Genomic DNA, 26050 nt, shown 5'->3' on the forward strand with positions numbered 1-26050 from the left:
CCTCTCTTGAGTGGGGAGGACAGAAGGCTAAAACCAAATTAGTCACTGGATTTCAAACCAGGCAGACTTTACAGGAGGGGAGAAGTGCTTTTACAGAGGGCCTAGAAATGGTCAGCTTAGCTGTTCGGGGAGGGGAGGAGTTTTTTTAGCTCTCCGTTACAGGACATTAGCAGGCGTTTCTGCACACAGTAGCACCTGCCTTTATTGACGGCCTCTGCAGTTCTTCTCGATCTTTGGCTCTGCCTTGGTTGAAGCAGGGGCTTCCCACGAGGAATGAGCTTTAGCTACAGCGGGGATAAGTATCCACGCAGGGCTGGGCAGCATCCCTAATGCAGCCAGGCTGCGTCGGCTCCCGGGGCACACATGCAGCCTTCTGAAAGGCACCGAGCGCTTTGCCATCTGTAATCCTTTCCCTGCCCCAGGAAGGGGGCATCTGCCTCATTCCTTAAAGGGGGAAACTGAGGCACAAGAGAAGCCGACCAGCCTTGCGACAGGTTCATTGGAGCCATAACTTCTCCTGCCCGTGGCCCAGGGCTGGAGGTTTTGGTGGGCTGGGTGTGCAACGGGGCTGCCTCCTAGCACCTGTGACCTTGCAAGCAGCTCACTTGGCCGAGGCGCTTCCCCAACGCTGCCCGTCCCAGCAAAGCCACGGCGTCCGAGGTAGATGGGGTGGAGGGGCTACCAAAACCGGCTGCGCTCGCATCCTGCCTGCTCTCGGGGTCAGGTCCAAAGAGTAAAAGGGAGACCTACTTTAGGCCTTGCCTTTGCTGTCGAAACAAAAAAGCAAGACAGCGAGCAAGCGGTAGGCGTCTCGCTGTGAAATGGTGGCGTGCTATGGGTAGCTCGTACAGCAGCATAGCCAGGCAAGGTTCCAGCTGAATGCTGGAGGCCTCATGGGGAAAACCAACTTGTACTTTTTGCTGCCCTGGGGGGTTTTGTAGATCACTACGTACCTGGCACCTTGCAGTGGCAAAGCAGCTGGCAATGAAAGCATGATCACCAGGTTCAGTAAACACAGGTGCACTGAACGAGAAGAACTGACAACCAGCTGTATTGTGGACCAGTAGGCGACCTCTGCAGAGCCTTGGTCTATCTCTCGCTAGCTAGAAGTAGCTCAGGGGTGCTCAGCCCCCAGCCTGCAGGTCAGATCTGGCCCAGGTACATGGGGAGCCCCACAAGCCATAGCCCTGAGCACGCAGGGCAATGTGAGGGCTCGCTTGCAGCCTATGGGGCGGATCCCGGTGCATTAGAGTGGTGCGAGGCCCCAGGGTCCCGGCACTGGGACCTAATGGGGGCAGCACGGCGCCTAGGGCCTGATGCACATGGGTGGGGGTAGTGCAGGGTCCAATCCAGCCTGTGGACCGTCCCATGCCATTCATCTGCCTCATGGACCTGAAACATCGAGCAGCGCTCAACTTAACTGTGGGGCCGTCTCCTAACGATCGTCTTCCTCGGTCTCCTTTTGTTGAGAACAGCTTTAAATTGCAGCTTTTCTCGCTACTGGAGGCACAGCGGCGCGCCTGAATAAGACCGCTTGGGGAAGGAGCACGATGTGCGTGTCTTCCAGCCTGGCAGGCGTGTTTTGTGAGGTGCAGTCCCCTGGTCCTCCGGGATGAGAAGAGCTCCCACATTAAGGCTGGGTTTACAATTAGCCTTGCCAGCTCTTGGGGGAGGGGTGCGCCGGAGCTGGCGGCAGGGTCTCCACAGCCCGGTCTGCACGAAGGTCCCAGTGATGTAGTGCTGTGCTCGAAACTGCCTTCTCCCGCCTGCTCGCTGGTGGGCTCGGGATTGATGGGTGGCCTGGGGTTGCTGGTTGCAGAGGCTTGGCAGAGGTGGCCTACTGCTCCACAGTAAAGCTCAGCAGCATCCTGCTTCTCCCTTGGCTTGGATACGTGCTTTAGAAAGCGGTGGAGCAGCCCAAGCCTCTTGACCCGGCTCCCCGGAGATGGTGGCAGATGTTGTGTCTGCCTGTAAAGGGAGAGGTTGCAAGGCAAGCAGCTGGATTGGAGGGCAGGACCGTTACTGCTCTGAAATTGCTGTCCCGGGGGAGGACTTTGGAGGTGAAATGAGGGGGATGGCTAGGCTCAAATGGGTTTTACGAGCCCCTGGAAGCAGGGGGCAGCCAGAGGCAATTTGGGAACGATACAGCAGCAATGGCTGTCAAAACCCTGGCTGCCTTCTCTAGCGGTCCCAGAGGGTCCTTTAGAGGCTTCATGCTTGCGAGAAGAGCAGGACCCCGGCAAACTTGTAGATCCCGAGCTGCATTTGGGATGCCAGCAGGTCAAAAAACTTCTCCACAAGCTGCGCGGCGGCACCTGGAGCCCGAGGGTCTGCTTTGGAGTACAGCTGTGCTTCCCATCTGCCCGTGGCGGGTACCTGGCAGGTGACTTGGCTCTGCTGCGGCTAGTACCTGGGCGCAGGAGGCAGAGGCACGTTTCCATGCACCCTCCACGCTCCCAATGCATGCCTGAGCCCTGCGAGCTGTGCCGGCTGGTGCTTAGTGTCTCTAATGGCCAAATCCTGCTTTCGAACATTAGCTTCGTCTTAGCAGGCACCACACGGGCAGGACCGTGGCCTATTGCCAGCTCCGTAAAATAAACACACTCCAAACCCCATTTTTCTCTTGTTTTAATGAGATTTTTCTTAATAATTAAACTGTTTGTTCAATCCTTTTTTTCTTTTCTTTTTTTTTTAAGTTCAACTAAATTAATTTAATGTAGTTATATTGGAGAGAGCAGTTGTTTTTGTGGCCCCACCCCCCTGCCATTTTTGGTCTAGATTTCTCTCCCTGGACCACTTTGCTCCGACTCGAGGCCCTTCCAAATATACCACCCTCGACACACACCCTTTTGTCCTCTGCAGCCTGCAATGCTCAGGTGCCTGGAGTATTTTTAGGTCTCCGTTTAGGAGAGAGGGCTGCTCCACGCTCCCCGGTTAAATGCATTTGCCTTTCACCGCCAAAACTGCTGAGTCCTTGCGCTCATCCGCTCTGGGAGCGAGCGTGCCGCGGGTCTCTCGGGACTGCGTTGCGGTTGAGGCAAAAGAGCAGGTGGGTTTGCGAGAAGCCTTTGAGACGAGGCTGTGAACTTGAATGGCCCATCCCTCTCCCTGAAGGATGGATGAGGGGAAATGAAGGAAATCTATCAAAATATCGATCGCCTCCCATCTCGCGGTGCACTTGGCCTGCCTTGGACTCGGCCGCCTGCGCTGGCAGGTAATCAGGTTGGCTTTCGATTCAATTGGTTGTGCCATTGCTGCTTGGCATTCGGGCTGGAGAAGCAAGAAAAAGCTGGAGGCTCTGCTTTCCAAGCTGGCTGCTTCGAGTGTCCGACCCACGCCTTCCCCTAACTCGCGTGACTCGCGTAGCACCCGGTTGCAAAACGAGTGTACGTATGAGAGCAGTGAAAGGAACAGGAACAAAATTGTTGGCCTTGGCACCAGGCCTCCCTGGCGTTTAGCTGCTCCTACGTGGCTTCCCCTGTCCCGACAGGGTCTGATTTGTTTTCCTGCTTGCTTTGCTGCATCAGCCTTGCAATTTCCCTTTTGCATTTCTTCCTCTCGCTTAATGAAGCACGGCTGTCTTCCCTTCCCTTCAGTTTTGGGAGACGCAGGTCTCGCCCCAGCTCGGGGGTGCCGGCCTGCGGGGAACCGCATGAACACGCTACTTGGAAATTAGGGAGCGGTTTGGTCGTGGGCTTGAATGACTGTAATCAGCATCTCTCCAACACCCTCGCTTCCTGGGTTGTGTCGTGTTGTGGGTCCCCGGGCTGCCGGCTGGGGATGTCACTTTGTAGGGGCGGCGCTTAGTCTCCCGTGGAGAGTCGTGACCTTGCCTGCGCTAGCTAGTGTCCAGCGTGCCTGTTTTCCAGTGTGAAATCGTAGCTTCTCCATGGGAAGAGCCACAGAGAAAGCAAACCCAGGACGCCGGCAGCTCCGATCAGCTGTGGGAGTGACAAGCCTATGGGCGGGGGGGACCCCTGAGTCCCAGGTCTCGGCCCTCGACCGGTGAGGATGAGCACCCTTCCTGGACCCTCGGTCGCGCGGGGTTGGTGCTAGCACCGAGAGCACCCCCCGCTGCACCCGACTCCCGGGTCCGCGATCGGTCTGGCGTGCTTCTCGCTGTCTGCTCATCGGCTGCCCATCTTGCCTCAGTTTCCCTTTGTTGCACCAGGCTGGGTTTTGCCATTACCAGCTATGGCTGTCCAAGCTCCTTGCCATCCCAAGGCAGCAAAAAGCCAGTCGCTTTGTCCAGTGACGCTGTCCGAACAGGCCGGGTGTAATCTGGACTCCTGGTGCCTGATCTCCTCCCGCCTGGCCGCACCCCTATGCCCAGCGCCCTCCGACTGCTCCTCGCTTCCCCATGCTTTAACTCCCTGCTGCTTGCCTGTTAAGCGGTAAGGGTCAGATGGGCAAAGGTTTCTTGGGGTAGCAGCAGATGCTGAGGGATGCTCTGAAGCCAGAGGTCAAAAGCCAAGGGGCTGCATACACGTCCTGGTCAGGGTTTCCACGGCTGAGCGGCAGCGCGATGGCCCCTGTGGGTGATATTTGTAGGTGAAGCGAGAGGAATGGCTAGACTGGGTGTTTTTAGGAGACGCTTGGACCTCTGACGCCGTCTCAAAGGTGCAGTAAAGTCTCTGGGGTGGAGTCTGGGCTGCGCGGAGCAGGAGGACACGACTCCCCCAGATTCGAGCGGAGCTGGGAGGTAACGCTGTGGTTTCTCTCCCGCTGCACTGCGCAGAGACGCTGCCAGCTCCTCTTCTCTGCTTTGCTGCTGGCCCCGATCCCAGAGTCCCCACAGGGCTGTGGACAGCGCCGCAAAGCAAGTGCGGTCGTCCAGGGACGTGCTTCTGGCAACCAAATCATGCCTCCGATCGCGGCACGGGAGGGGCGGGTTCGCCAGCTGTCGCATCCATCACTTTTAAATGAACACAGCTTGCCGGGCACTTCATTGCAGGCTCTGCGGAGACATTTAATGCCTAAAATGCATCGTTCGTCACCGCCGCTCCAAGGCCAGGCTCTCTGGAGCTGTATTCAGCTCCCTGCGCATAGCAAGAGGCTTGGAGCATTGCGGGGATTAGAAACGACGGCACCGCCTCTGATGCTGCAGGGAGACGTGGCTGAGGACTTCAGGGAGCGTCTTACTTCCTCCAGAGAGAGCCAGGCGTGTTTGTCGAAGGGAACAGCTCATACGTGCATGCTAAATGTGCGCAACATGCTACATGGTGCATGGCACATGCGACACGCATGCACCGTGGCGCACATCACACATGCTGCATACACATTACCATGCAACACAGCACGTGCCGTATGCAGGACCTGCTACACACACACGCACACGGAGGCTGGGCGTTTTGTTGGGGTTAGGGGCTTTTTCTTTGTATTTTGAGGCCCTCTGGAAATGCAGGAGCTGTTTTTGCAAGTGACCCAGAGCTACCAAGCCTGGTAGCCACGTTTGCTGCTGACTTTCACCCCCCTCCCCTGCCCCGCTCCAGGCAAAGGGACCATGCGTGGCAAGGGGAAGCCCGTGAAACGGCTCCGCCAGCCTCCGGTTCTTAGATTCCAGGCTCCCGAGATGTCCTGCCGGCTGCTTTGTAATTTGCAGGGATAAACAGGACAGCGGGGCTGAGTGGGCTCGTAATGAGAGGGTGCCAAGCTGCTTGGGCACCGTTCGCTGACTTTCCAGTGACCTTTTGTGTTCCTCTTCCCAGCAGGTTTGTCTCCAGCTTTTTGCAAGCATCCACCTGCAGGATGAAGAGGAGCCTGCTCTCCTGGACGCTCGTTGCTGTGAGTACCTGCGCTCTGCCAGGGTGGCTCACCCTGGCCACCGGCAGCCCCCAGTGCTGAGTCTCAGAGCGGCATGAAGAAGGCAGAGGGCAAAGCCGTGGCATCGAGAAGAATGGGCCGGGGGATTGCAGCAGGGGCCGGCAGGAGCAGGGGGCTCCTGGGTGGGCTGTGAGGACGCTCCGGTGTAGGGCGGAGAGCTGGGGGTCCTGGCCGGAAGCACCGCCTTTGGCTTTGCTGGAGGATCTCTTCGAGAGGTCAAACGTGGCCTGGCTATGAATGATGCCTTTTGCCTTGTTAACAAAGATCGGCTTTTCCCAAAGCGCCGGCTTGTTTGGCGCTAGAGGGAGCGAGAATAAGTTTACAATCGGGGGGTGGGGGGAAATCCCCATCCCCATCTCTGTGCATTGCTTAGCTGTCAGGCTCTTGGGAAGTGAGATTTTCAACCCTGACTCGCTCGCGGATGCACTACCGGGTATGACCAAGGGGCTGGTCTGTGCCCAGGTATCTGTTGCAAAGCCCGCAGTACAATTCTTCAAAGGGCAATCGGTGCAATTCCCCAAGGGGTCAATTATGTGTGAAGCAATTAAGATGATATAGAAGGTCCCATCCTGAGGTGCTGGATGCTTTTAGGCAATGCTTTTATGAATAGTTATTACATTTGTTTAATTTAAATAAAAAACATTAATCCCCAGCTCCGGTCAAGGCTTTTACAGCCACATTTCATCTGGGCTTTACAAAAGAAACCAGCAGCACTGTCCCCATCCTACAGGTGGGTAAACTGAGGCACAAAGAAGCTTCAGGCCTTGGTGGGGAAAAAATGCCCAGAGAAGTTGTGACCCTGCGAATGGCTCTGATGGGAGTCATGCAGCAGTAAGAAATGCTGTGACCTCTCGAGGTCCACCATCAGGCCAGCAATAGAGATCCCTCTGATTTAGGTCAAATTCCTGTTCCTAAACACCATCATCGCCTGTGTAACATGGACCTGTCGGAGTCGGGAGATGAAGTTGTGCTTCATTCCCCGATTCCCGTACTCCACGGCCTTAAGGAGTCTGCTGGAGTCAGCTTGTGTCGCATTCACAAGCAAACGTTATTAATCCTGGGACCGTCTCAGTGCAGCTCTCTGTCGGCTGTAACTTGTGACCCGATCGGGATTTAGCAGCCCTGCAAACCTTGGGGAGGGGGGTAGGCGCTCCTTGCAGGCCTAGACAGGTGTACCAACTGGTTTGGGGGTCCCAGAGCAACCTTCGCGCTGGATTGATCTGGGTAAGAGTGCCCTCAGAAAGACCTGGAATATCTCCTGGGAGAAACTTCCCCAAAAGGAAAAGAGGCATGTCGCTGTGGGGAGCTGCCCCGTAAACCGTTGCTTTAAAACTCCCATGTAGAAAAGCAGCCCCTTTGTTTCCTACGCTGATATTACCACTAGCAGGTGAGGAGCTTGTAATGCTGCTGTTAAGGCTGAGGCAGATGCTGCTTTCACCTGGGGGAGCCTGGCTTGACCTCGTGTAGCCGCACGCCTGCGCAGAGTTGACACGGGGTAAATCCCCCTGGAGCGGGCGGCGCCGTGCTGCTGCAAGCCGCTGACCGCTCGGCTCAGAGCAGGCATCGGTAAAGCAGAGGACAAGGCTAGGGACGCAGTGCTGAGCTGCTAGGGGAGGCAGAGCCCTCTGGTCTTCACGCCGCCCTCGAAGCAGCTGTGGTTGGGGCTTGCCCAGACTTTCCCAGATAAATGCCCCCGGGAGGATCGAGCGACATGGAAAGGTGGAGAGCGAAGGCAGCGCAGAGGTAGCCGTAACTACAGCTTCCGCCACCCGGAAAATGAGCCGGCTGGCACGGGCGCAGCTGTGCGGGGTGGGGACTCTCTAATCTTCCCCTGGCAGGGAATCTACCACGGGCCACGCTGGCACATGGGGAAGCCATCCCTGCCTTGCAAATCCCACCCCTGACCTGTGTGTGTGGGGCTGCATCCAGAGACCTTCAGAGAGACCCCAGCCAGCCAGGACAACTAGTGGGCTTGCATCCGGTGTCCTGAAAAGCCACTTTTTGCAAGCATTCAAAGCTCTTGTGAATTTTCCAGTTCAAAATCCCACCCCCCTCCCTCCGCTGTGGAACGACAGGGTTTATTTAGCACCGAGTTCTTCTTTTTGGCTTTGCTTTTGTGGGGGGGTTCTTTCCTGTTTCACCTTCTGAAGATCAGGGAGCTGGAGAAGGGGGACAAAAGGGGGATAGGGCTGATTTTGTTTGTTTTTTTTTTTTTTTTCCCCCCTCGTCTCTGAAAAATCAAAGGTAGGAATTAAGCCACCGGGTGTTTGCTGTGGACTGGGCAGCTGCCCGTGGCGTGTTGCGACCCACCGAGTGTGTGCAGTGCAGGGGGGCTGGCACCCCTTCCCCGCGAGCGTGCTGCCGGCAGTCGCAGCACACCCGGCGCCCCGGTGCGTAGATAGTGGGCAGGTGGGCCAGGTTGCCCGCAGGTGAGCCATTTGCCTAGGGACAGCTTCCCACCATCATCGGGCATCGGGACAGTCACGCGGGAGCCCTGGCGAGGCGTAGACCCCTGGTCAAAGGGGAAGGGAGGTGGCTGAAAGCGGGCGTCACCCGCAGACCTCTGCGAAGGGGGCACCGCACAGCTGAGATCAACCCAGTGTCCCCAGAAAAGTCGAGCCCAGGGCTGTTGCTCGCCCCGTGCTGGGTGATCTTGGTTGAATCCTGTGGGCTCTTTGGGGCAGATGTTTTGCTGGCCCGAGCTGTCTTTGCTCCGACTTCAGCTGAACTGTAGGAGTTGAGAGGGTGTGTGCCTGGCTCGTCTGCCCACAACCGGCTTGTCCGTGGGGCACGGAGGCAGTGGCAGGACGTGAGAAAGCCCGTTCAGTCTGGCTGTTGCTCCTTTTCTTTCTTCTTGTGCTTGCCCCTGGCCTACTGAAACCAGCCTGGCCAGTTCTTCCACCCTGCTCAGGGCACCAAGCTGTGGGGACGGACCTGAAACGGGCTGCACCTAGCCTCGCCCGCAGGTGAAATGGCACCAGGGATTTCTAATGGGACTTTCGGAGAGCCCCTCTTTGCCCCTCCTGGGTCTGCGCGCGGGGGTGTCCGTACAAGTGGGGGATGCCAGCTCTCCAAACCCAGGCTCCGGATGGGAGAGCCGGGGGGGTCGGCTACCTGTGTCCCGAGCCCCTTCCAGGGTCCGGTACCATCTGCAGTGGTTTCCTGCAAGTGCCCCGGTGCCTCCATCCTGGGGGCAGAGTGCAAGCCCGCTCTCACGGACCCCGATGAGAGCCGGGTCCCCACACGTCCAGCATCCGATCGGTTGGTTGCTGGGCAGAGGTCTCCGGAGGGCAGGGAGGGGCGCGCGTCTCAGCAGGGGCAGGAGCCCAGACCCGGTGGGCTCGGGCGGCCTGTCGGAGGAGTCCCGAGTGGCTCTGGGTGTCTGGATGTCTGCACCTGCTCCCTGTCTGGGAGCTATTTTTGGTGATGGAAATAGCTGCTAAAGGCGTTGGGCGGCGGGGAGCGATCTGTCTCTGGGGGCCTGCAGATGTAACCGCTTCCAAAGCAAAGCGCTGGCTGCTTCCTCGCCGCAGGCACGTAGTGGGAGCTCGGAGGGTGACCTGGCATCTCGGGGCGGACAGGGGAAAGCCCTGCCCTGCCTGGGGTAGGAGCAGGGGCTAAATGTAGCAAGCTGGGCCTCTGCCATGCCTGGCTTCTGCCAGTCCCTGCTGCCCTGGGTGAGTAGCACAGACTCCTGGGCATGGGGCCTGAGACCAGGTCCTGGGGGTTGAACAATGCAGGGGGGGGCAGCCTTCTTGCAGGCGTGCCGCCCCATCCCCTTCCCCTGCCTGTTCTGTTGCTCTGCTTTCTGCTCCCTGCTCAATCGGCTGCGTTGCTTTTTGCTCCCTGCCTGATCCGCCGCTCTGCTTTCCGCTCTCTGCCCTATCCGCGATTTGGCTCCTTGTCCCCTCCTGATCTGCCTCATGCCACACGTACGGGCTGCTCTTGTCACTTAGGGCACCCGTGCCACAAGTTGGCCACCCCTACCCTAGAGCATGGGCCCACTCTCCCAGTGACGGGGGCGCTGTGCTGGCCCCAGCACCGATGCTGGGAAGGGTCTGTTTGCTGTGGTGTTTGGAGCAGGGGTCGCTAGGTGCAGTTATTGTGAAGCTGGGGGTGCAAGGAGGAAGCAGCAAAGGGATGGGAGAAGTTCAGGAGGTGCCTGGGCTGGATGTCCTTGGTGGGCATTGGACCCCCTGCCGTGGTCTCCAAAGTCAGGAGATGCCTCGCACCGTGGCAGGGAACCACTTGTGCACCACAGAGCATCCTAGCCACAGCAGGATGGCCGGGCTATTCCTGCTCAAACCCACGGCGATGCTGAGCCTAGCTGGAAGGGTTAGGGTTAGGGCTGGTGTCTAAAGACACCAACTCCCCCCACGCCACCTCTGGGAGAGCTCCGGGGCACTGATTTGATCCATCTCTTTCCAGCTGCTGAGCAGGCACCTGGCATGGGTGCTGGCATGTGGGGAGCAGGAGTACCAGACCGCAGAGGGCAACTGCGCTCCCTGCGAGGCCTGCCCCCCGGGAGAGGAGCCGGACAGGGTAAGCCGCGATTCCCTCGTGCCAGGCGACGGGGCAGTTCCTGGGGCAGGGGTGTTTGCTGTGCCGGGAGTGGGGAGGAGCAGGTCTCTCCTTCCTAGCCCCCACTCCGACGAGCCCCAGTAGGGCTATGAAGCCCTCCCCTGGCAGTATTGTTGAGGGTGGATATTGTTGAGGGTGGATGATAGGTGCCCCGATCGGTGCTCTGCCACGGCAGAGACCCGGGTATGATGCCCCGTGCAGACTTGGGTCCGGGTGAGAGAGGAGGTGGGACAGCCCCGCGGTCTTGGGAGCTCTTCTCAGCACCACGACTGCCGCCCGCGCGCGGATGGCCAGCGCGTCTCCTGCCACGCGCCTCCGACTCCCTCGTTTGGGTCCCTGCAGATGTGCGGCTCTGGGCAAGGCCTGGGGATGACCTGTCGAGCCTGCTCTCCGGGCACCTTCTCAGCCGGCCGTGGAGTGGCACCTTGCTTGCCTCATACCCTCTGCGAAGCCAGGAAGAGGGTCCCTGCCAGTCCTGGGACGGCTACAGCTGACAATCGATGTGGAGACTGCGTGCCAGGGTAACTGCACTTTATACCTTTTATATATACTTTATTCCACGTAGGGGGTGGCAAGCGGGGGGCTGCAGTAGCAGCTGGGTGCACAAGATCAGCAGCCAGGGGCAGGCAGGTGATGGTGGCCAGGGGCTTTAAGTCCCTGGGGCAGGTAAGACCATCTGTCCCCACCACCGCAGGGTTGAGCTTGTTGGCTGCATGTCTGCATCCCCCAGTGCATCTGCAGCTCTGGAAAGGGCCATGTGCTCACTTGTTCCTGCCTTACTCTGGGCCTGTGGAGAAAGGGTGCCCGGCTCTGACCCCTCCTGAGGCGGGCCGGTGGGTCTGGCATTGCCGAAGCCGGCCGCGAGGCTCCGAGTTGGATGGCAGCCTCGCAAACTCTCCGAGCTTCTGAGCAAGGAGGGGGCAGGAGCCGGTGACTGCAAATTGAGTCACTGGGAAGCTTTTGGCTGAACTTGCCCAGTCTGTGCGCTCCGGGCGGAGGGGAGCTGGCCGCCTTAGTCACCTCTCTCTGCCTCGGGCTCCTGCCAGGCGCTGGAACGGATGCAAATCTGCTGAGTCCATAGCGCTGGGTGGAGGCCACTTGCAAAAGGAGGAAGTGAGTTTCTGCTCACCTTTTCCCTGGGAAAATCTTGCACTTTTCCATCTGGAGGTTTCCGTAAGCTGCAAACGAACTGGCTACCTTTGCTGCGCCTCTGAAATGCAGCCACTTCTGGGGTGAAATGTGGGCCATGCATAACAGTGCAGAGCAACACTTGTGTTGGGACAGGAAGAGGCTAGCAAAGGATGTGGTGGGAAAGTCTCTGCGTCCGTGGTAGCTGTGGAAGTGACCTTGCGCTTCCCCAGTAATGCCCAGGTGCTGTTCCCATCCCCCCCCTCCACTCCATTACTAACTTCTCTTCAATCTCGGCAGGTTTTACAGCCCTGAAGGAGAGACAGACCCCACCGCTGAATGTCTGCCATGTGCCTCTGCTCCCGAAGGCATACCGGGGTGCCCAGGTCAGTGCTGGGGATGGGGAAGGAAGCAACGGCCATTGCATGCGGGGGGATTACCAGGTGTCAGGATCCTGCTCTCCATCTCCTCGGCATTTGGAGCTGCCCCTGCCTACCCACTTCCCTCTGGGAATCCACTGAGCTGCTTGTGGCAAGGAGTGGAGCATGGTTTTGGGGTTTTTGTTCTCCTTTTATGCCATTTGTTTCTTCTCGGAGCTGTTTTAGAGCCACCAGTATTTATGCGGCTGCCCTCTTTGTGCCAGGGGGTCATTAAAGCACCTAAGGGCAGGCGGTAGCTCAGGGATCCTCAGCCAGGGTGTTAGGAGGTCCTTTTGCAGGGTGCTGCAGGAGGCGTGAGGATAGAAGCAGATAAGGGCAGGCTCAGGTTTGCCCTGCCTGCCCCCTCAGCAAGGAGGTAAGTCCTCCAATTAACCAGTCGTTTCGTTGAAATAAGGTGCCGCTCAATTCCCAGAAGCCGCAGAGGGGGTCTCCAGTCTGAGGATGAACCTGAAAGGGTCGGCAATTACTGCAATAGGTAGCGGGCTATGAGGAAAACAGCCTAGAAAAGCCCTTTCTGCCTCTGCAGAGACGTTGCACCAGATGTGGCTGCTCGCGCACATCTGGAGTGAAGTGCTGAAGGGGCGGATTTGGAGTCTGGCTTCAAGTGCCGCTGACGTCTCTCTGCCTTGTCTGCGAGCTCTTGAGGGCAGAGAGGGTCTCCCTTGCTCCGTTTGCACTTGCCGGGGGCTGCAAGGCCCTGGGCTGTACCGCTCTGTGCGCTGGAGCTGGAGATGGCTGCAGCGCAGCCCTGTCTAGGATGCAGCGCCGTGGACGCCGTCCCAGCATGCAGCACTGTTGTTCCCGCCGTCGGGATGGGAAGCCGGAGGCCCTTGAAGGAGCCGCGGAGGAGTTTGCAGGGGCAAGGTGGAATGGCTGGGGCTAGTAACGCCAAAATGCCTTGCAGCAGTGGCTGCACGCGTCTGGTCCCAGGAGTGCCCACTTGTCCCACGCGAGCCCGTGCCAGGTGAGCAGCAAGTCCCGTGCCCTCCGTGGCCTTGCTGCCTCTGCCTGGTGGCATTCAGTGGGGGCGGGCACTGCCCACGCAGGCTAGGATTGCAAAGGCCAGGAGAGATAGCAAGGCATTTGCATACCGTGCACAAAGCTTCCTGGAAAGGAAACCAGTTGAGTGGGTGCCTGAAAGCCCCCCCCAGCCGCCCGAGACAGGAGTCCTGGAGCGCGTGTTGCAGTAGGATGCGTTCAGATGGGAGGCGATCTCACGTGCACGTAGAAGGTGGGGGCATGATTCACCTGTCGTATCTGGCGGGGCTGAGACAGGCTGGCCTGTCTGGGCAGGGAGGGAGCGGCAGCTTTCCAACGAGGAAGGTTGTTCAAGGTGCTGCGGTTTCGCTGGGCGGCTGATCCTCCCAGGAGGCTGAGGCATCTCAGATGAGCATGACAGGAGTCTGTTGGCATCCTTTGCTTTGTGCCAGGTCTGTGTCTAGGGGATCGCCTACAGGTGCTATAAGGCTCGTGCCTGCAAGCTGCTGGATCAGTGGGCTCAGGGCCTTTCCAGAGCACCTATAGCAAGACCTATTTGACTTTAATCTAGATCATGGAGGAGCACTGACACTCCCATGGCACGAGGGTAGGGTGTCGACCCCACCTTGCCCTCGCAAAAATGTCTAGCACGCCACTGGAAGGCGGCTGGTCCATTCAGCGTGAAGGGAGGGTTAGTGCCGGGGCGTGTTCGGGCGAGCGCCCTTGCTAGGGCGGTTGAGTGGGTAGGTTGGGAGGAGGCTGCTCTTGGTCCTCTTGCTCTGGCAGGCATCCAGGATGCCCCTGGAGATCAGGCGGACAATTGCCACGGAGCTGGGAGAGCCTCTGTGACTCGAGTCGGGTCCTAATCATTTCCCCAGCCTTGAGCGTATTCACTTGTGGCCTGCTGCAGAGAGACGGGGCAGGGAGAGCGCGTGAGAGGCGAGCCGCTCGCGCTTCCCTCTAGAAACTGGTATTTTCTCTCCTCGCCTCTTTTTTTGTTCTGCTCAGACTAAACTGGCAGGTTTCTTCTCCTCCTCCTGCACTGGGCCAGTGACCCCCTGCACCCAGCTCCATTGCCTTTGGGCATCAGAAGCCTGCTTCCTAGCTGGAGACCTAAAAATCCTTTGGTGGCCAAAGTGACTCGGGGTCTCTGTAGTGGAGGTGGCATAAGGTAGAGAAGTCGCAGGGGCAAACCCGAGGTACTGCTGGAGGATGCCACAGACCCAAATCCCCACCCTGCTCAGATCCCGCTGTCCCCCCAGCACTGCTGCTCCCCAGGGATGGGTTGAAGCAATAAGAAAAGCATTTCTTAAGTGCAGAAATAGCCTGTATTTTATTCCAGTTTTGGGCCCCCGCTACAGAAAGGATGTGGACAAGTTGAAGAACGGGCCAGTGAAAATGGTTGCAGGGTTGGAGCACACGACTTGTGAAGAGAGATGGAGGGACCTGGGCTGATTTAGTCTGCAGAAGAGGAGACTGAGGGGGGATTTGGGAGCAGCCTTCACCTCCCCGCAGGGGGGTTGCAAAGAGGATGGAGCTGGGCTGGTCTCAGTGGGGGCAAACAACAGGACAAGGAGCAATGGGCTCAAGCTGCAGCAAGGGAAATTGAGGTTGGATATTAGGGAAAACTTTCTCACGAGGAGGATGGTGAAGCCCTGGCACAGGTGGTGCACTCTCCATCCTTGGAGGTTTTGAAGACCCAGCTAGACAAAGCCTTGGGATGATCTAGTGGGGGCTGGTCCTGCTTTGAGCAGGGGGGGCGACTAGATGATCTCCTGAGGTCCCTTCCAACCCTCATTTTCTGTGACTTTAAGTGTCAGCCTGCAGGCTGAAGGGAGAGAGAGAAGCAGCACAAACTCGCGCTGCTCTTGCCGGCACTCCCCAGGGATCAGTGCTCCCTGCCTTGCAGTCCTCGCCTGGGGGATCACCATCCCCGCGTGTGCCTGCCCGCGCACTGCACGTGGCCCCAGCATGGCGCCGACGGTCCCGGAGCGCTGCCTTGGCACAGGAGCGCTGCGAGGTGCTCCACGTTGCATTGTTGGCACCTTGTATTTGCAGACTCGGGCAGATCCCAGCTGGCAGCAGCTCGTTGGCACTGCTGGTGGTGAGAGCGGTGCTGGTTCCCACCCCCACTGAGGACGATCTTTTCTCGCCCGGCTCTTCCTCCTTCTGTTGGGCTTGATATTTTCACAGCTTCCAAAATAAATCGTTGGGCCCAGGCCAGGTGTGACACATCGGATGCCAAAGCTCCAGTAGCAGCTTTAGCATCTCCCTGTGGTACCAAGATAAACGCTTTGCGGGAGAGGTGGCATCTCTGTGTGAGTGTGTGCGTGTGTGGGGGGGGTAGTGCTCTACTGGTCATACGTGGCATCCTCTTTGAACTGACAGTGTGTTAACGTAGGTGCGAGGGGACCAAGCCATGTCCTGTCTGCATGGAAACACACGGGCTCCTCTCTTGGGGAACCCCGGTGTTGGCTCGTCAGACCCTCCACGCTGGCTGCCACCTTCGCCAATGCTGAGGATTGACCCGCAGGCCCCGGACTAGACATTATCAGGCTGAGGCGAAGGGCTGAGCTTGGCACGAGAGGCCCTCTGGGCATTTATACACGTACCTCTGCCTGCTCCGACGCGCCGGAAATCCAGTGCATTGGAGCAGACTCGATTAACCACATTTGCTCCACACCGAGCTAACGTGCCCTGCCGTTGTGCAAGCGGGAAAATGTACATCAGCGCGCAGAAAGTGGCAGGGGTGCACTTTTGAACTAGAAAGCCTTTGGTTTTTGGTTTCGTTCACGTGTTTCACTGTCCGTACGAACGCATGCGCTGCAGCGCCAGGCACTTTTAAAAGCTCCCGGCTGCGTGGCGCAAGCATGTGTACGAATGCCCCTTGAGTCGTGTGTGCGAGAGGGATCTGTTGCAAGCAATGAACAACGGGTCTAGGGGCACAACAGGAGCTGCCAGTGTCATAAACTTGGAGCAGGCTCATTGGGCAAGCAGCGCGTTGCCCACAATACTTGACGAGGGTCAGCCTCGGAGCCCGTCCCTGCCGCTCTGGGGACTGCAGCAGCCTGCTCCGGCGATGGCAGGAAGAGCCAGGCCTTCAGCCTCAATCTCCCCTCCTCATCCCTGCCTGCGCCCAGCATCGGGCGAGCGGCTCCCTGCCCGTTACTGCAAATGGGACGGAGGCTGTTGCGGGGCGCCAAGGGCGCACTCGGTGCAAGGGTTGCTGTGTTGGCTGGGCACAGCCTGGTGGGACGGTCCAGCACCTGCTGGGATGAAGAGCCAGGTGTGGGCACCTTGGGTCTCTGGGGGAGACGAGGCGTTCAGTTTTGATATTGTAGTCTCCATTGCAACTTGTCCCTCTCCCCTGTTCTGATGGCAGGAGCGGGGACCTGGGAGCGCCTTGCTGGTGGCTTTGGGGATGTTAGAGGGATCCAGGCCCTGTCCCGGCCACTCTGGGACCCTCATGTTGGCTGGGAGAAAAAGCCAAATGGCCTCTAGCAGGATATTGCAAAAAGTCTTAGCTTTTTTTCTAAATTTTTTCCAGCAAAAAAAGAAACTCTTTTATTTTTGAAGGGAAAATGGAAAGCAAACCCCTCCCAGGCTTTTTTTCTGTTCATACAAACTTGCAAATGTTTCCTGATACGAACCCCAGACTGGGGAAGCCACCAAAAGGGAGGGGCGGGGTTGTTTCCAGACTCCGGGCCCGTCTTGCTCTTGGGTTGACTCGGGGCTTTCTCTTTCCTTCCCCAGGCTCCAGGGTGGGGCTGACCCGGCTGGTGAGGCACGTTGACCCGCTGCAGAGGCCAGACAAGAAGGCGTCCAATGGCACGCAGGGTGGGAAGCCGGAGGAGAGCGCCACGCAATATGCTGTGCTGGCCATCGTGCCGGTCTTCTGTGTCATGGGGCTGCTGGGCATCCTGGTCTGCAACCTGCTGAAGAAGAAGGGCTACCACTGCACGGCGCACAAGGAGATGGACGAGGAGGCGATGAAGGCTGAGAGGAGCGGTAAGTGGCATTGGGTGTCCGGAGCCGATGCATTCTTCCTCCCCGGGTACGATCCAGGCCAGACCTGTCCCCCAAGCCCCGCTCTGGGAATGGTGCCCCTTCATGCATCTCTTGATCACGTTGTGATCTGTGGCCCGTGAGACCAGCCCCAAGTAGGGCCCAGCTTGGAAAGATCAGCTGCCAGGCCGCCCACCCGCGCCACGGGCAGGGTGGCGCGTGGCAGCGCAGAGGGTTGGGCACCTTGGCAGCCCCTCAGCATGGAAGCCAAGGTGCTGAGACCCTCCTTGGCTCTGTGGGGAAGCCCCCAATGATCCCTCATCCCCACCCTGAATACAGCTGTCTCCTCTGGTCCTAGCAGTGTGCCTAAATCCCCTAGTCTCCTTTGGAGAGCCTCCTGACTGAAGCAGGGAGGGGGTCAAGGAGGTGAAAGGATTTCCTGGGCTCCGTGAGTTTTTGTCCTTGCCACCGGTTCTGCAGCAGGGAGCAAAGCTTTGCTGGGCAGGGCGCCTCAAGGGCAGGGCACACTGCGGGAGATGCTGAGTAAGAGCCGCCTCTGCAGTCCCAGCGGCTAGGAGCGAGCAACAAGGGCACGAGGGCTGGCTGTCCTTCAGAGGAGGCTGGGCCCTGCAAAGAGAAAGCGGAGGGGAGAAGAGAGAGCGGAGACCCCTTTCTCCCTACCGCAAAGCAGCCAGGTGTGCTAGTGAAGGGGCTCGCACGGCTCTGCTAAGCACCGTGCCCATCTGTAGCATGCAACCTGGATACCTGCCTCCGTACAGAGGCTGAGGCTGCTTGCTGCTGTGCTGGGCAGAGGGGTCTCGGCCCTGCCACTGCAGCGGTGCACCCCTGCCACTGCAGGCAGCTGCGAAGGGCGTCCAGGCAGCACGGCAGCCAAGCGCACGAAGCTCTCAGGCGGGCGAAGCGGCTGAGATGCCAGCAAGATTGCAAGCCCTGGAGGTTGGAGAGTGCTGCAGGTCCTTCGGTCTCGAAGCTTGGGCCCACAGGACTAGGACCGGATGCCTCCCACACCTATTGCCAGGGAGCCTGGGCAGAGGAAACCTCGACACTGCTGCAAAAACAGTAGCTGAGCACGGCAAGCTCCCCCACCAGGCTCAGCTCCCCCAGTCCGGGGAGAATGGTCCCCGGGAGAGTCAGGGTAAAGTGCCACCAACATGAGTTGCACCCACCGGGTGCATTACTTGCTCCCCCGTCACGCAAGAATAACCTGCCATGTGAGCTGCACATCTGTCTGGTTCTGATCCCAGGGTAACTGTTATACCAGGACCAGTCTCTGTCCATGCTCGGAGGGGTTCAACCAAGAGCGGCCCCTGCTCCCATGTGTGACCTGTGGTGTTAGCCGGTCGAGTTGAGCCCGACCTCCCAAAAATCAGATGTTGGCCAGTGCAGGATGGGGCCGGGGGGAGGGAAAGGGTCCTGGTGTCGGGGGGATTGGTAAGGACTCTTTCAGCAGCGGGCACTTCTCCAGCGGGTCTGTTTGCCCTTTGGCTGCCTTGCAGATTGGGTGGGTATGTTGGAGGGGGGGGTCTTCACCCAGCTGCTGGTCCAACCCCTTTTGGGGCTTGGGACACAGGCTTGTCCCCAAACCTAGTAATAAGCTCCCCAAAATGGGTCTGCTTGCTTTGCTCTCTTTCTGGATGGCTTACGTCAGCACATGCCGATGTGACCGATTCCCTCCTGACCAGCTGCATCTCTCCGGGGCTTTTCTCCAGCAGGGAGCACACCGTGTATTTGTACCCCTACCCCAGGCCAGGCCCAGGGAGCTGAATGATAAAACCCTCTGCTCCCTTCCTAGCCTGTTTTTGGGGGGCGGTTTCTCCACTGGCGCAAAATTGGTGCTGAGGGGCTTGCTGGCAAAACCGCCTCCAAATCAGTGAGGTGTTGAGGCTGCAGAGGGCATGAGCTGTTAGACCTGCATAGCCCGTGCAGTGCCAGGCACGAGGTACTTTCATCCCAGTCGCTGGGAGATCCTTAGGCTTTGCTCAGTGGTGCCTGGGGAAAGGCGGCTGTTGCGGATTTGCTGGCCTGCAATATAGGGAGACTTGCATTGACTTCAGTTCTCTTTTACTCACTTACGGGGTGAGTTTTGGGTTTTTGGGGGGGTTTTGAGTCTTTCGTGTGTTCAAGCCTCGTTCAGCAATGAACGTTTTGCCATGAAAGCCGGTCCCGGTGCCACAGCCGGACCTCCAAAGCCTGGTGTTTCGGGGCAAACGAGTGTGAGCGATGGCAATGTGGGGCACTTCTACATCACTTCCAATATGAGTAAAGAAACCACCCCCCCGACGGCACAACCAAGCGCCCTGCTCATCGCACTTCCTCTGTCGGCCATCCCATGCCCAGACCACCCCTGGGTGGCACAGCTGGGCCGCACCGTCTGAAGCAGCTCGCCTTTGCCCAGCACTGTCGTCGTCCAAGAGCCCGTGGCTCCCCGTTGCCCTGCATGCCTCTCCCCAGTGTTTTGGGAGAAAAGTTTAAATAACCCCAAAATGCTTGACGTGCGCGGATGTCGCCATGACGACCATGGAGATGGGTCCCTGGTGCTTGCGGCACCGGTTGTCGCTGGGCTCGATGAGACGAAACCAGTGATGACCTAGTTTCTGGAGCAGACTTAGCTACAGTTAAGCGGCCCTCCGGGATACGAGAGGGGGGTGCCGGAGGTGCGCACAGCAAAGCCCAGGCTTATAAAGCCTCCTGAAGACGGCTTTATAACCAAGGAGCTGGCATTGCTATGATCCCGTGTGATTGCCAACCGCGACTACACGGCCCATTTCACAGCTGGAGAAACTGAGGCGCAGAGAAACACAGCTGCTTGTTGAAGGATGCGCAACCCCACTAACTTCCACGCGTGCTATCCAGCTGCTTCTCCAGCAGCTTTGGGGGTCCTCTGCCCCCCGGCCAGCTGTGTTAACAGGGGTGGGTGTTGGGGTGACACAGCCTGCTGCTTGGGGGCGAGGGGGGCTGCTGGCAGCCTGGATACGCTTCAGTCCCAGCTGTGCTGTAGGTGTCCTGTGCGACCTTGGTCATGTCACTAAACCCTCAGGGCCCTGGAGGACGGGGGTCATGCTGCCCTTTGTCTGAGCTATTGAGACCGTAAGTTCGTCCAGCGAGGAAGCTCGCGCATGTGCAGCGCCTTGCATACGCACAGAGCAGAGGGCTCTGGGGCCTCTGGGAAATGTGGCTGCAATAAAAGATGGGCGATTTGAGACCTTCCATTTGGCACCTGCTAATCTGGAGCATAAGCGTGTGGTCGGTGGGGGCAGGGACCCTCGGATGAGGGGTCGGGGTGTTTTGGAGCTGGGGTCGGGGGCATGCCGGGGTTGCCCCTGGCCAAGCCACTGAGACGAGCCTTTATTCCTCCACCTCCACAACAGGCAGGACCTTTGTGGACCTCTGTGTGGCCCCAAGGCCGGCACGGACAGGGCGATAAGACGCCCTGGTATTTCTGTACGTTGGAGGCGATATGGGATGCTCACACCCAGGTGTCTCTCCGCAGGTAGCAGCTCGACCTACCGGATCGACGACGCCAATGAAGACACCATCGGGGTCCTGGTGCGGCTGATCACGGAGAAGAAAGGTCAGTGGCGAGGCAGGCAGGGCTCTTCCCAACCCCACGAGAGACCCGGAGGGGTCCCGGCTCGCGTGGGGATGCTCAGGGCAGGGGTGACTTGGCTAATCCAACGTAAGCACGCTTTAAAATTTCTGTATACCTCTCGGCTTAAAACCCTCCCCTCCCCGTCGCACTTCACTCGTGCCCGAACAAGGCGATGCCTCGTTACCTCTCCCTTTCCTGGCAACAGGATTACAAATCTTAGCGTAGCCTGAGTCACTGCAAGGTTTCAGCAGCACCTTGGCAAGCCTGGGTGACGAAGTCGTAGCGCCATATGAATGAAGGGACCTTCAGAGGTCACCGAGTGCGACCCCCTGCCTGAGGCAGGGTCAGCCCCATCCCAGCCGTCCCAGGCAAACCCACTCGCTGCCGTTCATAACCCCTGAACGGGGCTTGCAAAATGCATCTGGCCTTCAGCTCACGGTCCTCTCTGGCTCTCCGGTCCCGACAGAGAACGCCGCGGCCCTGGAGGAGCTGCTGAAGGACTATCACAGCAAGCAGGTGGTGCAGACTACCCACAAGCCCACTAACAAGTAAGACCACCGCCCTTGGCTCTGGGGTCTGTCGCGGGGCCGGCTGGACGATGCGCAGGCCCGGTGGAGGCGGGAGTTGCTGGGAACCCGTTTAGCACCAGGAAAAGCCCCGGGCATTGCGGCCGTGGTGAGAGAGGAGCAAGTCGCGGCATCTTGCCCCGAGGGTCTCCCCAGGCACAACGCGCTGGCAAGGCACCGCGCGCAGGTCTGCTAGGGACCAGTCCAGCAGAAACCGGCCGCGGGCCCTGCAGCCGTGTGCCCCCGGGCTCGCAGGGCTGCAGCAGGGTTTTAGTTGCACCTGTGCTGGTGCGCCGTGACCCTGTGAGTGACCAGGGCCTTCTGCAGAGGGGCCTCAAATGAGCTGTTACAGCTTCCTTGCCTGGAGGGCTGCCTGCAAAAGCTGCACAGGGCGGGTAGCGCTTGCAAGCGTGCAAGAGCTGGCTCCTTGGGGGGTGGGATGGGCTGCCCTGCTCCAGGTGACTCTTTTGGTTTGGGTAGGGTTTGTCATAAGGGGCAAGCATGGTGTATAGTGAGCAACTGGGAGATGCATCGCTCGCCAGCATAGTCCTGGGCTACGGCCCCGCGTGGGGCTGAGGCGGGGAGGGATCCCGTGGGGTAGTCGGAGGTGAGATGGCCTGGGGTTGGTGGGACCTTGGTCTGTCCTTTCTACCCTCCCTCCTGACCCTGTCTCCCCCGCAACAGGCTGCACCTCCTGCCACAGCTACCCCCCATCTGCCGGCACCAGCACCACCTGCACACGGTGCAGGGCCTGGCCCCACGCTCGGGCCCTAGCTGCACCCGCTGCAGCCAGAAGAAGTGGCCGGAGGTGCTGCTTTCGCCCGAAGCTGCCGCCACGGCTGCTGCCATCACTCCCATCCCCACGCTGACCAGCACCATCCCTGCCAAGCCGTCCAAGCCAGGTGGCAAGGCTAGCAGGTCTGGGGAGATCACCATCCTCTCCGTAGGCAGGTGAGCGGGACAGAGCGGGCATCCGAGGGGCTTGGAGCAAGGGAAGCTTTCAGTGTCTTGTCACCCAGCAGCGCGGGACGCCTCTCCAGGTGCCCTGCCCTGCTCTGCTCAGCTCCCTGGGCTGGGCAGCCATCGGTCAGCAAGCCCTGGTACCCACGGCCACTTAGCCTGGCACTAACACCAGGTGGGCATCTGCCCAGAGGGCAAGAGGGGCTCTCTTGCCCAGCCAGGGTCAGGTGCAGGGAGAAAGGGGCAGCCTGCTCTACCCCTGCTTGGGGGTGGGTGCTGTGATCCTGGCTGACGTGGCGCGGCGTAGGCAGGAGTTGCTGGGAGCACATTTAGACCCTGCTCGCAGTGAGGGTCCAGGCTCTTGAGGGGTCCGATCCCCCGATAGGGACAGGTCGCAGCCTTGCCAGCAATGCCTTGTAGCATCGTTGAGCCAGCTCCCAAGCTTGCGGCTGACTTTTGAGCTGGCTCCCAAGCTGCAGAGGATGGCGGTCTCTAATCCCAGGGGTCCTGAGTGCTCGCCCTGCTGCTAGCAACCCACCTAGGGCCAGCGTATACCTGCCCCCAGGGGAGGGCAGGGGGTTGCCCCCGCAGGGATGGGTCGGCACCGGGACCTGCCCGGCTCATGCGCCGCGGTGCCCCCAGGTTTCGGGTGGCTCGCATCCCCGAGCAGAAGCCCAGCCTCCCGGAGGTGAAGACCGTCTCCGAGTGCAGCGGGAACGAGCTGCGCCCCGGATGCAGTCCCGTCTCCGGTGCACCCGACGCGCCCCGCTGCGGCCTCCCTGCCGAACAGAAGCCGCTGGTGAGCAACGGCGCAGCCCGGTCCACGTGGCTGAAGACGGCTGACAGCCAGCAAGAGGTGAGCGGCCCGTGCACGTGGGGTGCTCGCGAGTGAGGGCTCCGGTCCAGGTTTCGCGTCCCTCTCTCCTCGCCTGCTTGAACCCGCTTGGAAAGCGAGGCTGGAAAGGAGGTAAAGCCTGGACCCGTGGCGCCCGGCAGCCTGATTCTGGGGCCCCCCGAGGTGGCGGATTTGGGATGAATGTGCTGGTCGCTCCCACCTGCTAGCGCAGTTGGGAACCAAGCGAGCGAAGTCTGGACCGACACAGCCGGGGGCTCTGGGAACGGGGCCCGGCTCCAGCAAGGCCATCTGCCGCAGCAGTAATGCTTGTGCGCTCGCTCGCACGCACACACTCTGCGACACGAGCCCGGTGGAAACTGTTTAATTGTGAGCCAGGAAAACAGCTGGTGGCCCAGCGGCGGGGAGGGTGGAGCGGGGGAGCCTGCTCGCCACTGCGGTGACGTCCCCGGCAGCGGTGCTCGGCATCGCGTGCTCATCACGCCGAAGGTTTGGGTGCAGGGCTGTAAACTGCTGCCGGTCGCACCCGTCTCCGGTTGCGATGCCGGAGCCGCGCGGGTTGGGGCGCGGACGGAGGGGACCCCCGGGTCTGGGAGACTGGCTTTGTTTTCTGGCCTCCTTGGTAACGGCCGTGCTGCAGGCAGCCCGCAAGCTCCTCGGGTATCGTGTGGTGGAGCGTGGGCCACGAAGGGACGTGTTTGCGGGCCCACCTCCTTCCCAGAAAGAGAGAGGCCACCAGTTAGTGCTTCTGGGCGAGGGAACCCGTCTGCGCCCCACGCTGGAGGAGGGGCCCCGTGTCTGAACACCCCCTGCTTGCTTGTTTCAGGACAACCCGTACGTCATTAGACTGCGCGAGAGTAACCTTGTTATCTGAAGGTAACGCAGCCCTTGGACTTGCGGTGGCAGAGGGTGAGGGGACGCCACGGCCTTCCCTGCTTCTGCCGGCCCGGGGCAGGGTTTGGTGCTTTGGGGCGCCTGGGCAGGCTCTTTCTGCTTGGCAGTGGTGTATGGTGAAGGGCACAAGTGTGCACGTGGCTTCGGCCCCCAGCAGCTCAAAGGGTTCGATTCCTGGCCCTGGCGCCAGCCTGCTTGGCTGGGCAACGCGGGAGCAAGTCCGGGGAGGTTACAAAGGGTGGTGTGTTCCCCGAAGGGCACGAGTTTCAGATGCACAATAAATCCCTGAAGGAGGACTGGAGACGATAGTCAGAGGCTTTTCTCAGTGGCTGTAGGGTCCAGGACTAGGAGCAGCAACCTCAAGCTGCAACAGAGGAAATTTAGGTTGGAGATCGGGGGCAAGTTTCTGGCTCTGAGGGTGGTCAGGCTGTGAAATCTCCATCCTTGGACATCCTCAAGAGCTGGGTAGACAGGCACTTGGCTGGGATGGCTCAGTCAGGGGTGATCCTTCCTTGAGCAAGGATTAGATGACCTAGCCCTACTTTTCCTATGATCCTACAGGCAGTCTCCACACGGTATACACACACATCCCCTATTCTAGCCTTTCCAGCTCACCTCTTAAACCGCATTAAGAAACCCATGCACCCATTACAATAGACGCACCCTTTCCCTGCAGCACCCTCTCCCCGGGCTGCGGGGCCCAGCCGAGCGAGGACGGGGGGTTAGCTCCTAGCCGCGATCCCTGGGTACTTTCTGGACAGGCCAGGCTGCCTTGGGGATCTGCCATTCATTTTTAAAGAGCAGAGCAGGGCACTTCCCCCGGTCCGCCCCTTGCTGCCTTTTGGTCGCGCTGGTAGCCCGAGTCAGGAAAACGGGGCTGGCAGCGTCCTCGGGTCACCTGTCGTCCGTCCCCTGCTCCGGGCCGGATCAGCCCCGTCCAGACCCTCCCAGCCGCGTGTCCGTCCGGCTTGCTTTTAGCACTGCCAAGGCTGGAGGTGCCCCGACCTCTCCGGGCCTCCCGGAGAGAAGGATCTCCCGAGCCTCCGGCCTCAGTTGCCTTTGCTGCAATTTTAAGCCTGCGACTCCTTGTCCTGGCCTGTGCAGCTCGCTGTCTCCCCGTCATCTGTCTGCCCGTCCTTCCGCTGTACCGTTATCAAACCTTTTCTCCAGACTAAATAATCCCAGCTTTCCCACCCCTTTCCCCTTCAGTCGGATTTCCCAGCGCTCTGTTTATTCGCAAACGAGCTCGTTGGCGTGGCTTCGCGCTGCGGCTCGTCAGGCCAACGCCTCCCGTAGGCTATGGCAGTGCTGCTCGGGGGCACTAGCCGCGAACCCGCTGGCTGTGGGGCGAGGAGGAGTATAGGGGCTCTGAGGAAGCCAGCATTGCTCACTCTTGGGAGCGATGCCACGCGGCGGGGTGTGCCCCAGGATGGCGCTCGCCCGGCGTGGGGGCCGCTGCGTCCCTCCAGGGCGCATCCGTCATTGCGTGGCTCCCACCAGCTGTCTCTGGGCTTCGCTTCCTGGGGTCTGAGTGTTGATCTGTGCGTACAGACCCTCTTCGAGGGGGCTCGTCTCGCAGGGGAGGGGGGCTGGGACCCCGCAGGGCTGAGACGGCGCAGCCCTGCAAACAGCCGGTCGATGTGGCCCCTGGGGAAGCAGGCTGGGGGGGTCCCTGGGGCTTACTTTAAACCCAGAAACCCTTCAGCCCACATTGCAATCTCCCCTGCACTGGTGGGCCCTGGGCTGCCCTTAATCCTGCTGACAGCTGGAGTCCAAAAAACCGGGGCTAGTAGGGGTGAGGAGCATCTCAGCTTGCCAAGCGCCCTCCAGAAAGACCCTTGCGTGGCTCCTCAAAGCTGACCACCGACCCCCACCTCCTTTGTGAGGAAGGGAAGGAGCCTCTGCCTCGTTTTTACCAAGGAGGAAACGGAGGCGCGGGACCGGTGACTTGCCCCAGGCCGCACGGTGAGTCAGTGGCAGGGCCGAGCAGGCATTTCCTCGCACTGGGTCCCCGCGGTGGCTCCACGCCCTCCCAAGGCTTCTGCGGCAGCCGGTACCCCAGGCTCGCATCTCGGTGTCACATCCCTCCTCGATCCCACATGTCTCCTCTCTCCCGCTCGTAGGTAATCATCTGAGTCCCCCGCGCGCCAGGAGACCTGAACGGCAGCTCACCCGGAGGCTTCTGGTTGCCCGTCCGCCCGAGAAACGCACA

General features: G+C 59.7%; 1 protein-coding gene across 2 annotated transcripts; it reads left to right on the plus strand.

The window, feature by feature from the left end:
• The first annotated feature begins 5319 nt into the window (after positions 1 to 5319).
• Positions 5320 to 26044, plus strand: RELT (RELT tumor necrosis factor receptor). 2 transcript variants are annotated; one of them, XM_019530530.1, is made up of 11 exons: positions 5320 to 5784; positions 10252 to 10365; positions 10747 to 10925; positions 11833 to 11918; positions 16704 to 16958; positions 20467 to 20547; positions 21032 to 21113; positions 21816 to 22082; positions 22734 to 22947; positions 23771 to 23820; positions 25962 to 26037. In XM_019530530.1, exons 1-10 carry the CDS (start codon positions 5638 to 5640, stop codon positions 23816 to 23818), a joined length of 1473 nt encoding a protein of 490 aa, XP_019386075.1. In that variant the 5' UTR covers positions 5320 to 5637; the 3' UTR covers positions 23819 to 23820; positions 25962 to 26037. The 2 variants fall into 2 exon arrangements, with proteins under 2 accessions (XP_019386075.1, XP_019386076.1); XM_019530531.1 differs by lacking the exon at positions 23771 to 23820 and having other exon boundaries at positions 5321 to 5784; positions 25962 to 26044.
• The last annotated feature ends 6 nt before the right edge of the window (positions 26045 to 26050 follow it).

This window comes from Crocodylus porosus, unplaced genomic scaffold (genome assembly GCF_001723895.1).
Source record: "Crocodylus porosus isolate Cpor-Errol unplaced genomic scaffold, CroPor_comp1, whole genome shotgun sequence".
In the NCBI taxonomy this organism is placed as follows: domain Eukaryota; kingdom Metazoa; phylum Chordata; order Crocodylia; family Crocodylidae; genus Crocodylus; species Crocodylus porosus.

Excerpts from the sequence above, each read along its gene's own strand:
- RELT (XM_019530530.1), top strand. The coding sequence starts at position 5,638 with ATGAGAGGGTGCCAAGCTGCTTGGGCACCGTTCGCTGACTTTCCAGTG. Across the intron at positions 5,785-10,251 it reads TCTCCTGGACGCTCGTTGCT|CTGCTGAGCAGGCACCTGGC; the intron begins GTGAGTACCTGC and ends ATCTCTTTCCAG. Across the intron at positions 22,083-22,733 it reads ACCATCCTCTCCGTAGGCAG|GTTTCGGGTGGCTCGCATCC; the intron begins GTGAGCGGGACA and ends CGGTGCCCCCAG.